At 36.8% G+C, this 23,706-nt stretch overlaps 1 protein-coding gene across 1 annotated transcript in view; it reads right to left on the bottom strand.

Annotated features, from left to right (window-relative positions):
• MORC1 (MORC family CW-type zinc finger 1) overlaps positions 1-23,706 on the bottom strand; it is a 63,107-nt gene that overhangs the window by 23,145 nt on the left and 16,256 nt on the right. The window contains exons 7-16 of the mRNA XM_070943644.1: positions 22,107-22,266; positions 20,764-20,869; positions 19,863-19,988; positions 16,811-16,890; positions 16,056-16,120; positions 10,006-10,079; positions 8,937-9,080; positions 8,507-8,661; positions 5,102-5,227; positions 870-975 (exon numbers count right to left, since the gene is read on the bottom strand). Coding sequence (XP_070799745.1) covers positions 870-975; positions 5,102-5,227; positions 8,507-8,661; positions 8,937-9,080; positions 10,006-10,079; positions 16,056-16,120; positions 16,811-16,890; positions 19,863-19,988; positions 20,764-20,869; positions 22,107-22,266 — 1,142 coding nt within the window. The remainder of the gene's footprint in view (positions 1-869; positions 976-5,101; positions 5,228-8,506; positions 8,662-8,936; positions 9,081-10,005; positions 10,080-16,055; positions 16,121-16,810; positions 16,891-19,862; positions 19,989-20,763; positions 20,870-22,106; positions 22,267-23,706) is intronic.

Below are 23,706 nucleotides of genomic sequence, written 5' to 3'. Positions count from 1 at the left end.
ATCGTAGCCAACACTGACTTCCTGACCCAAAACCCTCGCTTTCCTTTCCCCACTCCTCTGCACTCATTGGCCATCTTCCAAGTCACTCTACCCCTAATCTACTGCTCCAGCTCAAAGGAATTTCCCCCCTTCCATCCCATCTCCTAGGGGATATTATCTCCAGGGAAAATAAGTAGGTGAAAAGTCAAACGTCCCTTTCCAGATGCCTCCGCTTCTCCTTCTTATGTCAGCACTAGAGTAAACGCAGCTTGAAATGCTGACAATGTATTTTATTGCGTACAGTACAGTATTGCATGTAAAATGTTTTGTACTAATATTTTGTTGTTCTGACCTAGTGTTCCATGAGCGATGTACAATATGGTGCACTTAATATCTTAATGTTGTCTTTCCATGATTTCTAAATGCCCTTGTGTTATTATGTTTGAATAAATATTGCTCCAAATATTTTGTTCTACCTTTTCTGGTGGTATTTAAACATTCAGCCAAGAATATTTATTCAATAAAGGTAAATATTTTGCTAATTCCAAAGAATAGAAGCTTCTTTGAACACTTGCTCTTCACAACAATTCCCATTGTCAGTTTATAATAGTAATATTTTTTATCAAAATGACTTGAGGACATATTTTAAGTGGTTTGCTCGTTAAGTACTGCTGTTAAACTTGCCTATTATACACTTAAATAGCTGAGTATTATAAACTATTTATAAATACAACAAACTTCAGAGACATAAAATATAGTTGGTATGAATATAAAAATAATTACAAGGCTGATGTCTTATTAGGGTCATGCATACTTAATGGAACAGTGCAGAGGAAAGGAACTTTTCTGGTAGTGAAAGAGTGCAGATTTACTGTAATATCACTACTTACTTATTTTCTAGAGAGTTGGAACTTCTTCCACAGTTCCAGATGTCATGATGAACTTCATTGTCTATATCAGTATTAAGTGACAAGAATCTCCATTTGAGGCAAACATCTAATGAATTAACAGAATTAATCCAAAATTAATTATAAAGTTGATTTTACGTGGAATGTTAAACCTCTATCATTTATTTTATTAGGTACTTGATACCTATATCACAAATCAGAAAATATTACTTAAGATATGGATTTTTCCTTCAGAATAATACTATTATTATTGTTATCCTAAATTAATTTAGAAACATTTGAGTGCATAAAGTAGTTTCCTACAAGTTGAAATCAACATCTGGTAATCACACCTGTGTAGTTTCCCTGAAGTCAATACGGAAGCAGTTTGCCATTGTCCTTTTTTTATCTAGCTTCAGCCTGGGATTTCCATCCAAATATTAATCAAAACCTAAGCTGACTAAGTACTATCAAATATGCAATACTACTCAGAGCTGAAATACATATTTAAAGAGCATATTTTCCCAGATCTCTGAATTTCACTTAGTCTTTGAACGACATGCCATGAGTTACCCTCCAATAAAAGCCAGTGGGGAAAAGACCAAAAGAAGTTAGGACAACCAGAATAAAAACTGCATTCAATTTAAATTTAGATTTTATTAAAAAAAGATTAGAGGTAGACTAAAAGTAGATTAAAAGTAGATTAACTAAATACATTTAATGTAATTAATTACTTCCTCACTTAGTAGTGCTTGTTTATAGACCACAATTGGAACTGGCAATATTTCCCCAGATCTGTGGAATAAGCCCAGAAACAAACTGGTAACCCTGAAGAGAGATACTATATAACGTGTTATTCTAGAGGCACACATAACTACCATGTTTCTCCAAAATGATGACCCACCTTGAAAAGAAGCCCTATCATATTTTTGAGCACATGCGATCAAATTAAGTCCCACCCACAAAATGAGCTCTAATTAAGACCCTGCCCACCCTGGGGTGCAGGGAGTGGGGTGAGGCACACAGGTAAAAAATAAGCTAGGTTGGAGATGGGGGGTGGTGGAGCTGCCTTACTTACCAGGCCTCGCACACCCCGACATCTACCTTCCCTTCTTCTACGGCCACTTGCTGCCACTCGCACGCATCGCCCCTGCCTCCCTTTTGCTTTCAGATGCTTTCAGTGGGATTGATCCAGAGCTCTGTTACCAGCTGCAGATGCCTTCCGGCAAGCATCTGAAGGCAAAACGGAGGCCAGGGTGATGCATGTGAGTGGCAGCAAGTGGCCACAGAAAAAGTAGGCCAGCAGCATGCTCCTGCTGGACGAGGCTGTCAGTGCCACTGCTGCGAGGTGAGGCAATAATTAGAACCCTTCAAAAAGAAGGCCTAGCTGTTTTTTCGGGGGTCAAAAGAAAATAAGACCTGGCCTTCTTTTTGGAGAAACACAGTACTTATGCAACTGCATTTGGCATCATCTGAAGTTTCTAGAAATTCTTCAAAACAGCCCCATATAGAGAATATTAGAATAGTCTAATTGGGATGTGACTATATAATTTTGAGCAGAGCCGTCCAATCTAGAAATGGATGCAACTGGTGCACAATGTGAAGTTGTGCAAATCCTGTTGTAACCATGACTGCCACTTGCTCTTTGAAAAGTAGACAAGAGTCCAGGAGGACCCAGGTTGTGTATAATGTCCATTTGGAGCTGCACAATCCCATCTATCACCAAGGAGGGCATATTGCTAGAATATGCAATATTCAATATCCAAATCCAAAGACAATCAGTCTTGCCAGGGTTTATCTGAAGCCCATTGTTCCTGATCCAGACCTTTACAGCCTCCAGGCTCTGGAATGATAGCTCTGGCATAGCATATTTTGTCAATGGAACAAATATGTAATTGGATATCATCAATAAACTGATGATACCTTATCCCATGGTGATGGATGACGTCACACAATGGCCTACTGTAAAAGTCAAATAGGACCAGAGATAACATATAACACTATGACACCCCACATAGCAAGGACTGAATGTGGGACTCTTTCCCCCAAATACCACTGACTGGAATTGACTTCAGAGAAAAGAAGCAAACTAGCACAATATTGTGTGCTCACTCCCAATCCCTTGAGCTAATCCAGAAGGATACCATGGTTGATTGTATAAAGAACTGCAGAGAGGTCAAGGAGGGCAACAATGGATTTAAAACCTACATTCTTCTCTCTTCAGCAATCATTTTTAAGTATGCCAATGTTGCTTCATCCCATATCCAAGTATGAATGCTGACTAAAAGAGATTCAGATAATCCATTTCATCCAAGGTTCTCAATCACTTTCTCACTGACAGCAGTTGACAGGATCACATTCCATCATTGTTGTACAATTGGGTTCCCTCAGCTCAGAAACACTGAATCCACCACTGCCACTGGTCACTAGCTAAGTCTGGCAGCCAATTAAGATCACTCCTCTGTCTCTCCAACACATCCACTGGCAAATCCCACCAAACAAAAATCCATAGGAAAAAATGCCAGTTGCAAAGAAAACACAATACATAGAAGGGCTGCAGGTCTACAGTAGTATGCACATTACATCAGCACAGCCAGGTTAACACACATGGGCCATCCTATAGCCTGCTCTTCCTGGAACGTAAGAACAGAGCCCGAACAACCATAACATCCAAATCCAAATCCAGGTCCAAACCAAACCCAGCCTTATTCCAGACCTAAACATTCATTAGAAATGTTGTAAAACCTACAAGGACAATCCCTCTGTGGCTCCTACTATCTCTGCCACCTTCCAGAAGCAAAGTCTTTTCTTCCGATTCTTCTAGCGATGGCTAACCTTTTTGCCGTTGTGTGCCAAAAGAGGGGGTCACGCGCTCGGGGGGAGGAGTGTCATGCGTGCACGTGCCCACACCTATAATTCAATGTGCTCTGCCCCCGTGCATGTGCATGCGACTCCCCTGCACTTGTCCCGCTTTTGGCACATGATGGCCCGGTAGGCCTGTTTTCCGTTCTCCCCAGGCTCCAGAAGCTTTCTAGGTGCCTGGGGAGGGTGAAAATGGCCTTCCCCACCCCCTGGAGGCTGGAAACGGCTCGTTTCCCAACTTCCAATCCGTACCCACCGATATGGTTCCGCGTGCCATAGGTTCACCATCACAGTTCTAGGATATCTTACTGGATCATTACTTTGTCAGTGCTTTGTAACTTTGAATAGTTGCTAAATGGGACGGTTGTTAAGCAAGGTTTATGTATAATGATTTTACTCTTCTACAACCTTACATATTATAATCTAGAAGTTTTGTTGTAATACTCTGGGAGTTGTACCCAAGATATTGAAAAGGGATACATGTAATTCTCAGTAGCAATCACATAAATCTCTGTGATATCTAGATCATGTTATGCTACTTCTGATTTCTTTACTAAAGTTTAGTGACATAGTAGCCATATCTGTATAGTACCCACCACATGCAAAACACAATTTCTTGAACTAATTCACAATCCCAGCCAATTAAAATTGTGCTTGTGCCTCCCTTCCCCACATACACGTACTCTAGAGATGTTTTTTCCCCACTAGAGAAGGTGGGATCTAGAAATCTAGATTGCTAAAATATAGGCACATGGTTGCCCAAATAAAAGTCAGAAGTTGGACAGCAAAACATAAATCTCATGAATTACATAGACTTCAAGTAGGAAAATAGATATTAAAGGAATCTTAAGCTGCACTTTGAAAAAATAGAAGGCTGAACAAGATCCGTTCTCAAAATAGATCAAACATTTTTAAAAAATTCAGTTTGTTTGTATATCTCTCTTCCATCTCAACATCCCCAGGAATACCACCACATGTAGAGATTAAAAGAAAAATAAATAAAGGTTTTTTCATCTGAACAGTTCTCAACAAATAGTATACTTTCCTATAATCCTTTTTATTCTACTGTGAGGCCAACAAAGACATTTGTTATATGCTGCTAACTTTATAGTAAAACATGAAGGAAATCTTTTACATCTGCTGCCTGATAGTTTGCTTTTAAAGGCAGCAAAAATGAAACAAAGGAAGTGTTTACAAGAGGATCTTTTCAGTGAAGAAGGAAGTGAAAAAAAACAGCTGTATGCAGCACCTGTGAAGAGGAGAGCTTGAACTCTCTTCTTTGAAAGGGAAAGAGAGGCTTTTTAGAAACATTCACTGAATTCTATCTTTACTCCTTTTTTCTCTTTTCAAACTGCCTAGCTATAGAAACTCACCACATTGCACAATGTAAGGAATTTCTGCTGCTCGTCTTCTTTTATATTGTACTGTCTCAGAAGGTTTTTCATACCATTTGTCACTTAGGTATCCAAAATCATTCCAGAACTTTTCTCCTTTTTGACCTTAGAAAGTAAATAGTTTCAATATTACATTATACGTTGCAGTGAAAAAACAATCATAACCTCTATCAGATCAATTTGGTTTGGAAAACTATGAAGATTGCTGGGTTATAGTCCGGAACAAGGACAAGAACAGGTCAAAAAGCAATTTCTCCCGAACACAGTAGTGTAAAGGCAACCCTGGCACTTAAATAGAGTTCAAGTTCATAATTTTTGTTTTTCTTATTTAGTATTATTTAGATTGAAAAAAAAAAAGCATCTTGAAATTGTTTGGTTTAACAAAGTTAAAGGGAATCAACATAACTTAATTTTCCAAACATATTTGAAAAATTAGACACAACTAGACAAATTAGACACAACCAGACACAAGGACAGTTTTTTCCTGAATGCCATCACTCTGCTTAACAATTAATTCCCACAACACTGTCAAATAATTTACTAAGACTGTATTACTATTATTCTTATTTTCCTTACTAGTATCTATCTCTTCCCACTAATTACTATAATCGTGTTGCTTATATCTTTCAATTTATATTGTTTTTATTTGTTTCCTAGTATGATTTGATAGCTTATTAGTAACCTTGACTATCATTAAGTGTTGTATCTTTTTATTCTTGATGAATGTATTGTATTCTCCTTATGTACACTGAGAGTATATACACCAAAGACAAATTCCTTGTGTGTCCAATCACATTTGCCAATAAAGAATTCTATTCTATTCTATTCTATTCTATTCTATTCTATTCTATTCTATTCTATTCTATTCTATTCTATTCTATTCTATTCTATTCTACCCTGCTATTTCCAGCTTGATCTCACGAATTCTAAAGTCTCTTACACAACATACAAAACGACCACAATCTACCTGCGTTTTATTTATAAATTTCATAGGTATTCCTCTAGAGGCTTAAGATGAAATAAGTAAAGGTCTTCTATAATTGCGTCTTCACAACAATAATAATCTTGTCACTACAACTTGTTAAGTAAAAACCTGGATCTATCCAGCTGAATTTATAATACAAGTCATAAAAAAAAAATGGTGGGGGAAGAAGATTGTGCCTTCAAGTCAGTTTTGATTCCTGGTGATGGCCAAGATAAGTCTGGACAGCATATCTTAGCAGCATTTTTGGAAGTGGTTTTCCAGTGCTTTTTCCCAGGGATGAGGAAAATGACTAGCCCAAAGTCAGCTAGCCAGCTTTATGTCTAAATTTATAGAAGCTTTGTGCCTTTAACCATTACATCAAATTGTTGCTCTATTTCTGTCTTTCTCTGTCTATTTCACTCTCTCTCAAAAATTCTAATTTTTACCTGTTCTTTCTCCCACAGTACCATTCATCCTATGCTGAACTTGTAAATTACTGAGAGATCGGAGATTCAAATTCTGGCAGAGTTATGTCTCACCAGGAAAGGAACAATGTTGCTTGCTTAGCATTATAGGAAACATCTACTATATGTTAGGACTCAGTGCATTAGCTGAGGACGGGGTGGGGAATGTTAAAACAGGCAAGGTGGTGACTCTGTCAGTATCATCCAATAGGATAGACACCAGATCCTTTATTTGTGACTCACCTATCTCAATACTATCTAGCAATCACTAAAAGCGTTTCCTATTTTTATCATAACCAGTTATGATATTAACAGTTCAGCCTGATAGAAATAGTGGAGCCACAGACTGCTGGCTATAAAGGAGCCAAAATAAGTGATCTTTCAGAAGAAACAAGGTAATTCTACCAGTGGTGAAATGCTCCCGGTTCGGACCGGCTCGGGTAAGTAGGTAGCAATGGTGGCGGGCAGTTCGGAGAACCGGTAGCAAAAATCCCTCTCCCCCCGGAGCCTCCAGCTTGCTTACCTTCGCACGCCTGCCTTGCTTCGCTTGCTGTAATCCCTGCAATCTACTGCATCAGCAAGCAACTGAATCTCCCTGCCTGCAATCAAGCTCATCGGTGAGCAGTTCTATCTGCCTGCCTGCCTGCCTGCAAGTTTTTTTTCTCCTTTGGGAGCTTTAAAAAAAATAGTTAATTGGGGTTTTTTTTAGTTGTTCCTTTTTTAGACCTAGCCATTTAAAGTTTAGGAAGTTTTAAATTTAGCTGCTTTTATATAAAAATAAAATAAAATAAAATAAAATAATATTTGTGCAGCTTTCAGAGATTTTGCTGTTTCTGTAGTGTTTCATTCTAACTACACAAACACACAAAATCTCACAAAGCTGTATGTGGAATTTTGTGTGTGTAAAGTGTGAAAGTTGGTTTTTTGGACTTTTTGTGGCTGTGTGAGGTTCCTGCTTGTTGCAGGGGCCATTTTGGGTCTAGCACAGCTGCTTTTACATTGTGGGTGAGCCAGTTGTGTTGTGTTGTGTTTTGTAGGTTAAAAAAGGGCAAAGAAGTGACGTTGACTTGGTCACGCCCACCTGACCACCAAGCCACGCCTACCCAGTCACCTGACCACCAAGCCACGCCCACTAATTAAGCCATGCCCACAGAACCGGTAGCGAAAATTTTTTAGATTTCACCCCTGAATTCTACCCCTGCCTATTTCACATAACCGAGTAATATAAGTTCTGAATAATACTAATACTAATAATACAACAAAATAGATATTCCATGTAGTAATTTTTTATATTACATTACTGATATTCTGTATATCTACATTCAAGGAGACATTATATATTACTTGAATATTACAGAAATATTATTTCTGCCTTTCCTCCCCTCCATTTCCCCACACTGAGGGGGCAAAATCAGAAATGATTTCTCTTTTCTGCCTTATTAATTTCCCCATTCTATGAGGGCTCCTGCTTGCCTTCAAGTGAATTACAAGTAAAAATGTTCTTTGATAAATGTGGAAAAGGAGTGAGAAGATGGCATCAGGGCTGGTGTGCATGACTTTGAGTCTCATATAGGCCCTCAAGTGTCTCACTGAGGCAAAATGTCTTAACAGAAATAACATGAGGCTATGATGGTGCTTACCTCTTTCCTTTATTTACTTATTTCTTTAATGTTATTTGTCCCAGCTTCTGCCAACCTAGCAGTTGGAAAGCACGTAAAAAATGCAAGTAGAAAAATAGGAACCACCTTTGGTGGGAAGATAACAGCGTTCTGTGCGCCTTTGGCGTTTAGTCATGCAGGTCACATGACCATGGAGACGTCTTCGGACAGCAGTGGCTCTTTGGCTTTAAAACGGAGATGAGCACTGCCCCCTAGAGTAGGGAACGACTAGCACATATGTGTGAAGGGAACCTTTACCGAATGGTGGTGCAAATCATCTTCAACTGTGACTACTTACTTATCCCCATGTCCTTCCAGTATTGAATAAGATAGTGTTCCATTGATTTCAGCAAGTGCCTGTATTCCTTAATGTTGGCAAAAGCCTGCTTGTTGTGTGTGGGTTCCATAACGTCTAATGGTACATCTATAATTCCCACAGCTCCAGCACTAAAACTGTGGAAATCAAAATGGGTGTTAAATATGAAACAATGGGTCATGACTTTAGTCCTAAATGCTTTTATTTATAACAAAGTTCAGAAATTCTGTGCTCAGTTTTTTTTTAAAAAAATAATTCTTTATAATTTTTATTTATAATCAGAATTTTGCATATAACCGATCCAATGAAATCAAATAAATGTATTTGATTTATTTAAATCAAATAAAAATAAATAAAATATTTTTCAGCGATACAGAAAAGTGATTCTTACATTTTAAAGAAGAAAACTTACAATGGTCCTACGTTTTTCTGTGATCCCAATTTCTCGAACATTCTGATCAAGCGATTATTGCTATAGATAAGCATTCCATCTTGACTTCTGTTTTGAATGTTTATTCCAAATATTATAAATAGTCTTTTTGGTCTTCTCAGATTTCTAAAGAGAAACAAAATAAAGAGGAGTGGGTGGGGAGAATCCTCTCTTTCTCTTCTTTTAATACACACCCATGCACTTGCACTGCCCCCCTCTCTTTCTATATACTGTATATACGTAACATACATACATACAATATATACAGTGAAACATCAATGGCAGAGATTCTAGCTTGGCCCAGGAGTCTCTTGCTATCTTCAGCAGGATTGGAAGCACTGGAATTAAGAGGTGTGAAGCCATAGCCTTTTGGATTAACTGGTATACTAGTTCTGTACCATTTGGAAAGAATGCTGGAATACTGTACCAATGTGTTAACTGTAGGAATGGAGAAAAACCGAGCACTGGGTAATGACATTTAAGAAACTGAGGATTCTAGTACAGCTTTAGGCATGAAAGCCGGCTGCTCACGAATGTCACTTTGCTCCACTAATCTCAGAGTTGTTGTTGTTGTTGTAGGAAAAATAGGAAGAAGGACTATTACATAGGTTCAATGCCTTGAGTTATTTATAAAAATAATAAAAATAATCTGAAAAAAATGCTAGAGACCAAAAAATATGTCATTAATTATGAAGCTCAGCAGGACCCATATCTAGATAGTGTTGAACATGTAATGATTGTGCTCCCATCAAACAATTGTGTAAACTAAAAGATTCCAAACAGGTGCTACAAAGAGACATTATCCATTTGTGTAAATTGCAAAAACTGAAATAAAGAAATTGAGGCTATTTTTAACACTTAATTTGAATAATTATTGGTCTCAGATGTACTACAATATCTGCAGAATTGTGAAAATACAACAAAGCTATGTTAACTACTTTGGCTCTAGAACTAATTTTTACAACTATTTGTGATATAAGGTAAACTATTTTGATTTTCTTCAGTTGCAATACCTTTTCAAAAAAGTAAATTATTGTATGTCTTAACTTGCCTTTTTTTCTCTTCATTTTTTTCTCTTACTGTCTTTTCTTCCTCCAGAGCTTCTCGTAACACAACTTGCAAATACTTTTCCCCCAAAATATCAGAAAGGAAAAAGAAGTTATATCATTGTTTATGAATGAATGTGTTTGAGGATAAAGAAGGGATAGGAAAGCTACAGCCATCAGTTGTACATCGATGATACAGTTCCTGCCTTTTGTGGTTGGAGTATATATTAAATCTAAAATCCAAAACATAAAGTAGACATATCTAGTCCCTCAAATTCTATCAGAAACCACTGTTTCCCTTTTAATTTCTCGGCTTCAAAAAGGTTATCTGCTTTAGGTTAAACTAAAGGATACATAGGTAGCATTTCATTCTACTTTAGCTTGTAAATTAAGGAGCAAATTGGGCAAATTTCATTCTTAGATGTTGCCTTGAATTTGTAGAATGCAACCCCAGGGTGAAATGCTACTGGTCCGGTCCGGTTTGGGCAAACTGGTAGTGATAAAAACTACCGGTTTGGGCAAACCGGTAGTAAAAAAATGCTTTAAAAAGTAAAAAAAAAAAAAAAAAAAGGTTCCTATGATCACAGCTGTGCTGCGCTATTGTTGGAATCTTTTTTAAAAACTTTTTAAAGCATTTTTTTTTACTACCAGTTCGGGCTAATAGATAGTAAAAAATGCTTAAAAAAAAAAAGAGGTTCCAATGATTGTGCAGCACAACTGTGATCGTCAGAACCTTTTTTTTTTTTTTTTACTTTTACTTTTTAAAAGCATTTTTTTTTACCAGAACTGGTAGTAAAAAAATGCTTTAAAAAAGTAAAAAAAAAAAAAGGATTCCGAGGATCGTGCGGCACAGCTGTGATTGTCAGAACCTTTTAAAAACTTTTTAAAGCATTTTTTTACTACTGGTTCAGGCGAATAGGTAGTAAAAAATGCTTTAAAAAGTAAAAAAAAAAAAAGTTGGCCATACCCACCACATGACACCCCAAGCCACGCCCACAGAACCAGCAGCAAAAAAATTTGCATTTCACCACTGATGCAACCTATAAATTAAATTAGAACCTCATTCTATTTTGGAGGAAGCATGCACAATAACAATCAAAGAAGAAAAATCACAATTTTTTAGGACTTAAGAATTCTCATGCACTTCACTCCTTTTTGGGATAAGTGTGACTGATGGTAGTTTTATGGCTGGGGATGCATAGGACTTTTTAAAAAACCCAATTGCTAGAGAGACCATGGAAGCTGTTTTCTTTTGTTTTTCAAGTGTAGAGAAATTTCTATACAGAAATTAGGAAAAATCCAAATACAGCAATTTATCCAAAGTTTCTTCATCTGTCCTATCTCTCAAAGGACTCCCCCCCCATTTGTCTTCTAAAGCTACTGTATTTGGTAGCAACTACTTACTCTGCTGTTTACCTACCAATTTTCCGTCTCCCCTTTTCTCCCATCCTCTTCCAGCTTTTGACAATGGGTAGCCCTTGACTTACAATCACAAATGAGCCCAGAATTTTGGTCATAAAACATTGTGATTGTAATGTGACCGGACTTGATTTTATGACTGTCTTATGATAGTTGTTAAGTGACTCACCATGGCTGTTAAATGAATATGGTGGTCATAAATCAGAATCCAGCTTATCCAATGGGTACTTTTTTTGCCGCAAAGTGGCAAAAATGTCACCAAATGCAATCACATGACTATGGAATGCTGTAACCGGCCATAAGTGTGAACTGGTTACTAAGTGCCCAAATTTCAATCATGTGACTCTGGGGCAGGGGGGAGGAGAGGGAGATGAGGCAATTGAAACTTCAAAGACGGGTCATAAATAATATTTTTCAAGTCTGTAGTAACTTTAAATAATCATTGAGCAACTGGTTGCAAAGTCTTGGGCTTTAAACCTTGATCCATCCTTTTTCAAATCTCAACAGCTTGTTGCTGAACATACTTCCTTCCAGGTCTTCTTCCACAGCCATTTTTGGCTTCCTGGAGGGCTCCAGCATCTTTCTGTTCCCTTCTACCTTGGTTTTGGGGTAAAGTGCATTTCTTTGTCTGGTTCTTCATTTATCTTCTCCCTGGGAAGCCTTCAGTTAAAATATTCTCCCTCTTGGATCAGGAAACAGCAACTGCCCACTCAGTGACCCAGCATAATCACAAAATGTCCCTCCAGCCACCAATTTACCTCATAGTCACTTCAAAGCATTTAACTGCCTTCATGACACAGAGTGGCACAGGTTCAAATTTAGCAACATGTATTTCCATCTTTTCCCTCTCTCTGGCTCAGTCTCATTTCCCTCAGTAATAGAGGAGGAAAAACAGCCCTCACTTTTAAATTCCAAAGCCTAATGATGCTTAGCTGTTGAGAATACTACCTGCATCTACTCCACAAAAATCTTGGCTAGCAGAGTTGTCCTCCAAGGTCATACCTGAGCTTGTTCTTCAGAATCATTTCCTCTATTAGAATTTGCCTATCCTACCCTATCTAGCTGGGAGAGGATGTTGCCAGTACCTATCCCTAAAGAGACAAGAAGAGAGGGAATTTTGAAAATTACATTCTCAGAAGCAGCCGCCTCACAAGGAACAGCTTATCCTTTGAGAATTGTCACTTCATCTTTTCTATTTTCCACAGAGCTTTGGAAGACTGAATTTGGAAGACCACAGAAAAGTTTTGAAAATGCTAGGATGCAATGTTTTAAGGCATTATAACTAATATTTTAAAGCTTAGAGTTGCTTGAGTAGGTTACGTATGTAATTGCTACAAATATATAAATACAAAATCAACCCATGCTGCATATGGATGTATGATGTTAGCACTAATAATCTAGCTAAAGAATCTCTTTATCCTTTTAATTGAAGATGAAAGGGACTGTATTTGGCATTTCCTCATGTAAAACTGCCAAAGAGCAATGGAACTTCCATTATATTAAAATAATATTTCTAGTAGACTGGCCATCAGAAAGGTTCATAGGACATTTTAGTTGTTAATTAACACAAGTATTTTATTTTCTTGACTTTAAGTATGTAAGACTATTTATGTATAGAACCTAGCAGATGGTGGACACTACATATATTTAGCTGGAAGCTTTGAATTATTAGAAGTCACAGGTCTTTAAGCATAAAAATTCAGCACAGTAGGGATTAATAACAGGATTATTCCCAAAGAATATAAATAATGATTTAGAGAGGTATAATTAGGCTTCAATTACCATGATGAAATCCAAAATGAAAACTGCTTTCTTAACATTGTTTAAAAATAAATGAAAATAAAGCTAAGATAGCTCAGTGAAAACTTGGCAATAGTAAACAGGCAATTAACAAGATGTGAAAAATTTTCCTATTGTTTAAAGGTCATGGCAGGCAAACTTCAATAAACTGGAATTAACAATGTTAATAGCCTTTATTTTTCAGCAACTAACCTATCTAACTATCTTAACTAACCCAATCAGGAAGCAAGGATGAATGTAGTTTATGTTGATGTTTCACAGTGTTTTAAAATTTTGGCCGTATTTCTCTTAGAATTTGTGTTACCTTATGTTTTTAAAGCAAACAGAAATTGCCTTAGATATTGTAGAGCATAGATTAAAAACTAATCTAATTCCTAATATATTTTGATATAGTTGCAACAATACTGATCAAGAATATCAATTCCTTTAATTACTGATAGATGGTTATAGTTTTAAAAATAATGCTCCCCTCGCCCCTCCTCCCCGCTTTCTATTCAAACTGCTGGCTTCACAGATTGTGTAACAAGCATAATGGAGAAACCAATTGTGTATTACTTGTAAAGAGAAATCTGCTCCAGTGATACACATATAATTCCTCCAAAGTTGGATTACTGCAACATGGTCTTTGCGCGCAGCCCTTGCACCTGACCTAAACATAGCAGACCACATGGTGAATAAAACTGCTCAAAGAGATGTCACATCTCACATGTAGAGTATTACTACATTGAATTGATTATTTCCCAAGCAAATCAAAGTATTTACTTTAGTGTAAACTACCTTACATGATTTAATTGCCTGGACCCATATAGTCTGCTCCATGCCTTTTGTATACCTCAGGCACCTAATGTTGATAGTAAAATTCTCTTTTATATTTCAGGGTACAGCCTTCTCTAGTAAATATAAAATATCCTTATCACCACTTTACTTTATCTAGGCCTTTTTGAGTTTATAGAAGGTTAGAGGTTTATGCATATATATTTTTTATGTGATCAGCTGCCCAAAACCATTTGGGAATTAGCAGCATATTTGTAAATAAAAGGTAAATATAAAATAAAAAAATATATAGAATCATTTAATTATACCTTTTTGACTGAAACTCAAAATCCTTAAATTCAGTTCTATGAATTTAAGGGTTAATACAGAATAACAGAGTTGGAAGATACCTTGGAGGTCTTCTAGTCCAAACCCCTGCCTAGGCAGGAAACCCCACACCACTTCAGACAAATGGTTATCCAATATCTTCTTAAAAACTTCCAGTGTTGGAATATTTAAAACTTCTGGAGGCAAGTTGTTCCACTGATTAATTGTTCTAACTGTCAGGAAATTTCTCCTTAGTTCTAGGTTGCTTCTCTCATTAATTAGTTTCCACCAGTGGTGGGTTCTAATCAGTTTTACCACCGGTTCACATTGCGCACACATTTTGCGCGCGATCGCAAAAGGGAACCGGTAACAACCCACCACTGGTTTTCACCCATTGCTTCTTGTGCTGCCCTCAGGTGCTTTGGAGAATAGCTTGACTGCCTCTTCTTTGTGGCAGCCCCTGAGATATTGGAACACTGCTATCATGTCACCCTTGGTTCTTCTTTTCATTAAACTAGACATATCCAGTTCCTGCAACCGTTCTTCATGTTTTAGCCTCCAGTCCCCTAATTATCTTTGTTACTCTTCTCTGCACTCTTTCTAGAGTCTTCACATCTTTTTTACATCGTGATGACCATGACTGGATGCAGTATGGCCTTACCAAGGCATTATAAAGTGGTATTAACACTTCACATGATCTTGATTCTATCCCTGTTTATGCCTAGAACTGTGTTGGCTTTTTTGGTAGCTGCTGCACACTGCTGGCTCATATTTAATGGTTGTCCACTACGGCTCCAAGATCCCTCTCACAGTTACTACTACTGAGTGAGATACCAGATATACTGTACCTGTGCATTTTGTTTTTCTTGCCTAAATGTAGAACCTTACTTTTTTCACCATTGAATTTCATTTTGTTAGATAGCACCCGATGTTCAATTCTGTTAAGATCCTCCTGAATCTTAAGCCTATCTTCCAGAGTGTTGGCTAATCCTGCTAGCTTGGTGTCACTTGCAAATTTGATGAGTTCCCCATGTATCCCCTCCTCCAAATCTTTGATGAAGATGTTGAAGAGTACTGGGCCTACAACAGAGCCTTGGGGTACCCCAGTGCATACTTCCCTCCATGTAGATGCAGTTTCATTGAGGCCACACATTGAGTTGGTCAGCCAGTTACGAATCCATCTGGTGGTAATGCTATCTAACTCACATTTTTCTATTTTATCTAGTAGTAGATAAATGCCTTTATATACTTTATCAAATGCCTTACTGAAGTCCAAATAAATTATATTGACAGCATTCCTCTGGTCCAGTAATTTTGTCACTTTGTCAAAGAATGCAATAAGATTAGTCTGGCATGATCTGTTTCTGACAAACCCATGTTGGCTTTTGGAGTTTCTATGAAGTTTGCAATAGTTTTTCAAATAAAAATTGTATACATTTATATATAACATATATGTATCCAAAGACATATCAGAATCTTGCTTGCAAAAATTGCAGGTTCCACAAAATAGTATAAATGTGCATTTAAAGAAGCAATACATACAGGTATACTGAAAACCATAGAAAATATTTTTTGGAATATAGCTATCTACAAGCCAATGTAATACTGAGAAGTGTTCGTCTCACTTCTCCAATTCCATATTTATTACTCCAATTCATTTCAGTGAGCCTTATACTGGGGATACCAAAATGGATAATGATCTCTAAAAAGAAAACTTCAGATAAATATAATATAAATGTTATTCCTGGTTCAATACCTCACTATCTTCAGACAAGGAAAGTTGTTTTAGTCTGCCTTTTACATCTGCCACAGCATTTTCAGCTACAAGCATAAGCAAAAGAATTTGTTAAACTATTTGAGAGAAATGCTTCTTCAATCTATGTGACATACAAAGCAAAACTATTGAAATTAACTCTAGTTGGCCCTGATTTATGATAATTTAATGAACAGGGGTATCACAAAAGATCTTCCCGCATTGGAATTTATCTCTGAACATGCCTGGATTCAATTCAAAGTTAGTTTTATAGAGGTGAGAAGCCAAAGTAAAACAAAGTAAAACAAATGAAACTTTTCCATTTTGCATATTTTGTGACATTTACTTTTCACTTGCAATTCTCTCTTATATTTTAAAAATAACATTTTTGTATTCTATTATTGCAGACATATTAGCTACTGATTTCCCAAAAGATGCAGTGATTTCTCTTTAGCCCATACTATTTTTTCCCTGAGGGTAAAAAAAAAAAAAATAGGCAAGTTTCAAACAACTAAGGGATTAAAGAAGTTCCTAAGTTTTTAAAAGCCTAAAAGCTTATCCCAGTAGTTGCAAAGGTTCTCCTCACAATGGGAAATGTCTATCAACTATTTTTCTTTATTGTTATGGAAAAAATAATGCTGTAAAAAAAAAACCAACTTAAACATTCAAAATATCTATCTATCTATCTATCTATCTATCTATCTATCTATCTATCTATCTATCTATCTATCTATCTATCTATCTTGGATACTGCATACCAGCCTTCAGTTCCATTTGTGCCTTCTGTAATTCACGAGTGGCAATTTGTTTGAATGAAGATGATATATATGGATACATCCTATTAAAACATAAAACATGAATTTCACAGAATTAGTATGCATACAAGGGCCGGTCTGGTGTAATGGTTAAGGCACTGGGTAGAAACCAGGACTGTGAATGCTCGTCCTAACTTTAGGCACAGAGCAAGCTGGATAACTTTGAGCCAATCCCTTTCAGACCTAGGAGGCAGGAATGACAACTACTTCCAAAATCCTGTAGGGACCAGACAATTGCCAGGAGTCAAAAGCACACACACAAAAAAGCATGTATCTTATTTACAACAATGCTGTAAATTAAGCCTTGATTGTTTGCATTATACAGGTGAAGGTATTTATGGCTTCCTATGCATTTGGAGAACCATGTCTTGTTTATTCCTTTTCCCAATATTTCTATACATTTTACTTATTGCATGGGATATATGCACAATAGCAATAGCGCTTTGACTTATATACTGCCCCATAGTGGTTTACAGCAGTCTCTTGACGGTTTACAATGTCATTTTATTGCTTCCAACAATCTGGGTCCTCATTTTATCGACTTGGAAGGATGGAAGACTCAGTCAATCTGAGGCCCATCAGGATCGAAAACCAGGCTATGGGCAGAGTTTGCCTGAAATACTGCACTCTAACCACTGCGGTATCAGGGCTCCAAATACATGATAACATAAAATTCCCTTTATGCATAAATGAAGATATCTGTAGAATTGTCCACAGATGTACCATTTACATTACATAATTGTTTAGAGAAGAATGAAGACAAGTTTCCTACAGTATGCCAAATTTCTGAGGAATTTCTAGAGGCCTTCAAAAGCCAGCCTCATAGTCCATAACTGAAGCAGGATTTGAAACCAACGAATATTGTGAAGTGGGTTTCAGTTTTCTCTCTCTCTAAAATGATTATATCTGCAAAACATAGAAGTCAGCCTGGCCAGCTACCATGGAATTAGTTAAAATATTTAATTTGTTGTTCTCACATAAGATTAAATGATTATTTTTCAAACAGGCAGATCTGAGAGATCAGTGGATAGTTTATCCTCTATCCTTGAAATTCATAATATCAATAAATCATGATCTTAAAAACATGTGTATAATTATGTTTCATTGAGTCAGATCACACACAAGCTTTTTGTAGTACTGGATATATGATCGCTCTGAGACATTAATCTCCAGAAGATATGGAAAATATTATAATTTTAGTGATTATCACTACCTGTATCATCTATCTTAGGAAATGTTAAACACAAGACCAGACTGACAGCTAATAAAGAAATTTATACTATTACTTATCAAGACATAATACAAAAGTGCTTTTACAGTGCTATTGGCCAATTGTGTCTGAATTTGGAAGCCAAGCAATGGCAAACCAGTATTATTGTCAAAAATATTATATGGAAATTCTCATGTAATCTGATATAGGTGAAGTTTCAACTGGTCAACAGATGCAGTTCTGGAATCACCAAGATTTTCCCAGATTACACTGCTGATACCCAGGCTGCCTTGTGTCCCAGTATGCTTAGTGATATCATTCAAGGTGCTGATTATATTATATGGCACATACTTCTTTCACTTTATAGTTTTCAGCCTCAAGATTAATCAGAAATGGACCAGGTTTTAGCCTCACTCACCATAACCAGTTCCAGGATATTAATTACTAAAATCCATGCTGTATTTGTGATGGTTAAATCAGAGGTGGGCGGCACATGAATTAAAAACTGGTTTGCCCAGCACCAGAAATGTGAGTGCGTGCCCTTTGCTCACACATGTGCCTTGCACACATGCGCATGGCTTAAAAAACGTGGCTAAATAGGACAGCATAGTACCGTGGCAGGTGACCCACCTGCAGGTCGCAACTACCGATTTGCCCGAACCGGTAGCAGCCCACCACTGAGTTAAATGAGAAAGACCTTGAGAGAGAAAGTGAAGAAATGCTGCCTAGGGAATAGATAGCTAAGAGTCATAGCTACTTAATCGTTAGACAAAAAGATTAAGAAAGGAGACACCATAACTTCTCAGATTTGTAAAGAGCCAGAGATATGTACTTTGAGACTTTCAAGATTCTGTTAATGTAGCCTTAAGTAAGATAAAATTAGTTAATCTGTTCATGTTTCCTATCTGGTCTACCTAAGAAAGTGACAGTATTATAATATTAGAGGTTCATTAGAAAATAAAACAAAATATGAAATTTGCATTATTTAGCAGTATTCTTTCAGAAACATTTCTAAACCACATTCAGTAAAATAGAATTCAAAGGAATAAGAGTAAACCAAATAAAACCTATCCCTGTTGCTAAAGTGATTATCTGATTTAAAGTGTTAAAGCCTATCTCTGTTGCTAAAGGGATTATCTGATTTAAAGTGTTCCAAATTCTAGGTCACAGCTGATTTACTGTTAGAATGATTTTAGTTTGTCTTAGATTATGAATCATTCTAAATCAAAATCAGTTCGTCACTGGGGCCAAAGAAGTTAATCAATCAATCAATCAATCAATCAATCAGAACAGACTGGAAGGAACCTTGGAGGACCCTATACCATTTCAGATAGATGGTTGTACAGTCTCTTCTTAAAAACCTCCAGTGATAGAGCACCTACAAGCGGTTCCATTGGTTAATTGTCCTCACTGTTAGGAAGTTGTTCCTTAATTCCAGGTTGCTTCTCTCCTTGATTAGTTTCCATCCATTGTTTCTTGTCTTGTCTTCTGATGCTTTGGAAAACAAACTGACCTCTTTTTCTTTGTGGCAGTCCCTCAAATACTGGAATACTGCTATCATGTTACCCCGAGTCCTTCTTTTTTCTACACTGGCCAACCCAATTCCTACAGCCATTCTTCATACATTTTTGTCTCCAGGCCTTTAATCATCTTAGTTTCTCTTCTCTTTGCATTTTTTCAAGAGTCTCAACATCTTTTTTGTAATGTGATGATCTAATGCTTTCAAGCACATTGCTTTGAACATTTAAGTGTGTGCTTTTATAACTGTAAGCAAAGCTGACTCACCTGGGCCTGTAAAAACAGAAAAGCAAATGCTTTGTTTGGACTTTCTCAGCTTGAATGAATATCCTCATTCGTGGGTTGAGATACAATATAGCTGTATAAGCTCTCAGTGATTTTTCTTCTGGATAGCTGGTGTAGAAATGTAGAAAACATTTAAGGTCAAATAAGTTTCAATTAGAGAATTGTACTGGATAGAGACAATTTAGTGTATTATCAATGTAAAAGAAAACATACAAAGCAGTCAGAAAAACTGTGCAATTCCTTCCCAAGAAAGGCATATAAAACATTTTTTGGATTTTGGAAAGAACATACTGGAGGCAATTAAGAACAAAAATATTCTTCATATGCTTGGCTAAACAGCAAGATGCAACACTGCCAATAATTTGAGATTATGTTTATTTTTCCAAGATAATAAAAAGTGTTTAGTGAATATATTTTCAAAAAATGTCTAGTACTATGATGAGCAGAAATTTCTATAGAAAGAATGAATTTAGGAATCTAACTTTCAAATAGATACGTAATACATATGTGATCTGTAGATATCAGATTTCAGAACACATTTGCTTGCTTGTAAAAAAATTTAGCTTGCACAATATTAAGAGCCTTAGTACAGTGGTCTAAGGCACCCTGTTTTTAAGCTGGTTATTAAGACCAGCTGCCTGCAATTACTGCAGGTTCGAATCTCGCCAAGGCTCAAGGTTGACTCAGCCTTCCATCCTTTCTAAGGTAGGTAAATTGAGGACCCAGTTGTGAGGGCAGTAAGCTGACTTTGTATAAATATACAAAAGAATGAAGGCTTTTGCTTAGCGCATTGTAAACCGCCCTGAGTTTCCGGAGAAGGGCGGCATATAAATCAAAAATTAAAAAAAAAAAAAGTCATACTTTCTTTTTCATAATAACTTACTTCTCTGAGATCCTATCAGTCAATATATCCTTCTCATCTGTTAGAATATCAAGTTCTGGCTCCCCATTCAATGCAAGTTTCAGATTGTATATCACAAGCAGAGTTCCTAGGTATGAATATGTAAATAACAGGTTGTATTGGTTTTCCCCCCGAAAAAATATCTTGCAATGTCAGTGAAGATTCACTATAAGGGATAACTATAATAGCTTATCTTTTTTTCCAAACTATCTATGTATGGATACTTGAGTACTCTATGTTAAGGTGCCTCTCTTTGGATGCAACTCAATTTTTAAGAATATACAACAGAAGACACTAATTTTGTTATCACCAGAAAAACAGAATTCTGTTACTCCGGTAATATGTGAAACAGGATGCTTGGAGTCCAAAGTGGCTTCTGACAGTAAAACCAGTATCAGCATCATTTTTATACAGTCCTCCTGCTATCATTATAAAATGGGGATTTATACATCTTTCTCATAAAATTTGTTCAGCTAGATCTTACACTATTCACTGAAAAGCATGTATATAAATTTATGAAGTAAACCACTTTGTGCACATTTATAAGGAAAACACAAAAAAGAAGTCATCACAAGGGTCTTTTAAATATAAAATACATTATTCAGAAAATACATTTTCTGTTTTAGTTGTAGTAGAAAGGCACATTAATTTCTATTTAAAAGTAATTTTATTTAGAATTTGCTTTAAATGGGTAATCGAAACATGGCCTTCCAAGTCAATTATTAAATCTACATAATCTGCAAGACCATTTTTAGTTTTCCTTTAATTATTCTCTAGGCTGGAAGTTTTCTTTATATTGGTATGTTAGTCAACAACAAATGAGGGCCTTCATACACGCACACAGCAACTGAAAATTGGTTTGCTGTAAAGAACATACAGACTGACTAATGTTTCCAATTTCTCAAGATACTGATGGACTCAGGATATGCAGAATGCCTTCTCTCCAATTTTAAAGTCTATATTCCATTCTAAGGAGGTGCAAGAATAACTTACAGGTAAGAGTTCCAGAGAGGTATCTGTGAAGTTCTGAAGATGCTTAAGGATCAACTTAAAATTCTTTATTGCACTTGCTAATAGCTGGAAAAATTTCTATCTACTAATTGCAGCCATTGTCTGTTTCAGTGTTGAAACAATAGTGCCTCTATCTTTAGTTTATTGGGGGTTTTTTTGTTTTGTTTTGCTAATTGCTACAATCTCAATTGACCCATATTAATTCTTCTGCTGCGTGCCTTGGTCCAGTTCACAGTATTCATGCTACTGCTTAAGGCAATGATCACAGAGCAATATTGGCATATGTGGATTTAATATTTAAACGGTAAACTCACCTGTTTTTCCATAAATGGCATTAAACTGTTTCATCAATTCATCCTCATTATTAAAAGGAGAATATTTGCAAATTATGGACAATTGTGTAGGAAATTTCTCAGGATCATCTATTACTGGAGTCCTTGTGTCACTTGACCATGAAAGGATTGGAACAATGACCTATAACCAAGAACATTAGAGTACAGGTTGTCCTAGACTTACAACAGTTCATTTCATTGCTGTTCAAATTACAACGGCACTGAAAAAATTGATTTATGACCGTTTTTCACAGTTATAACCTTTGCAGCATCCCCAGTATCAGATGCTTGGCAATTGTTTCATACTTATGACCATTGCAGTGTCCCGGGGTCATGTGATCACCTTTTGCAACCTTATGACAAGCAAAGTGAATGGGGAAGCCAGATTCACTTAACAACCAGATTACTAATTTAACAACTGTGGCAAGAAATGTCGTAAAAAGAGGCAAAACTCACTTAACAAATTCTCACTTAACAACAGAAATTTTGGGTTCAATTGTGGTGATAAGTCGAGAACTACCTGTAATTGACCCTGTTCAAAGATACTAAATATAGTAAGTTTTTTTTAATACTATATCATGATTAATAAAGGATAACCATATTAATTCTAATTATATATCTTAGATAGATTTACAAGCTAATGATAGTTATAGAACTTGCAGATTTTCTCCAAGTTAAAACTACTATATCAACAAGGGTGCTTTAATTTTTCAGTTTTTCAACTACACGATTTGAATTTCCATGTTAATTGCTAGGATTTGGAGGAGGGATATGAAAATCAGAATAGCCAAAACTATGGGCAAAAATAGAGAGTTATTACTTGAAAACACTGAAACCTTGGAAAATAGTTGATTCTAATAAAGGAGAATATTTGCAGTTCAGGTTTGAAATAAGGGGTCCTTGGTGCTCTGATTTTGGTTGTTTTCTTGCAGACATTTCATTATCCAAACTAGGTAACATCATCAGTGTTAGTAAGGAGTGGAGTTTGCTCACTTTATATTCTAGTGCAGGAGTGGCAAACTCAAGGCCTGGGGGCTGGCTCTGGCCCGCAGGGTGCTTAGATCTGGCCCGCAGGGTCGCCCTGTAAGCAGTGAAGGACTGGCCCGCAGTGCATCTGCCAGTGAAAACGGAGCTCAGGGAGGCTGTGCAAGGCCTGCCCAGGTTCCGTTTTTGGCTGCAATGGCCTCCTGCAGCCCTCTGCCAGCAAAAACGGAGTCCCAGGGATGCACTCCGTTTTGCCAGCAGAGGGCTGCAGGAGGCCATGATGGTAAAAAATGGAGCCTCAATGAGTGACATCGAGCTGGCCACGCCCCCTGACCATATGCCCTCTCGGCCCAAGATCAAACACAACCCTGATGTGGCCCTCAATTAAATCAAGTTTGACACCCTTGTTCTAGTGGCTTGCCCTGTTAATGGTGGTGGGAATGGTCTTGGAGGTTCTTTGGTTGGGCATTGGGTTGTTTGGGGCATTGTTTACTTCTTGAAAGTTGGTCTGATGTTAATTTTGGAATTGATCTATGCTCATCTGGATGCTGGGTGGGGATCGTTTTCTTTGGTCTTTTTGTTCCCTTTTTGGCTTGTT

This window comes from Pituophis catenifer, unplaced genomic scaffold, assembly GCF_029215685.1.
Source record: "Pituophis catenifer annectens isolate HBS135680 unplaced genomic scaffold, rPitCat1.0.hap2 SCAF_4, whole genome shotgun sequence".
Lineage (NCBI taxonomy): Eukaryota > Metazoa > Chordata > Lepidosauria > Squamata > Colubridae > Pituophis > Pituophis catenifer.
The sequence above is the reverse complement of the archived record's forward strand: the minus strand, read 5'-3'. Positions and strand labels throughout refer to the sequence as shown.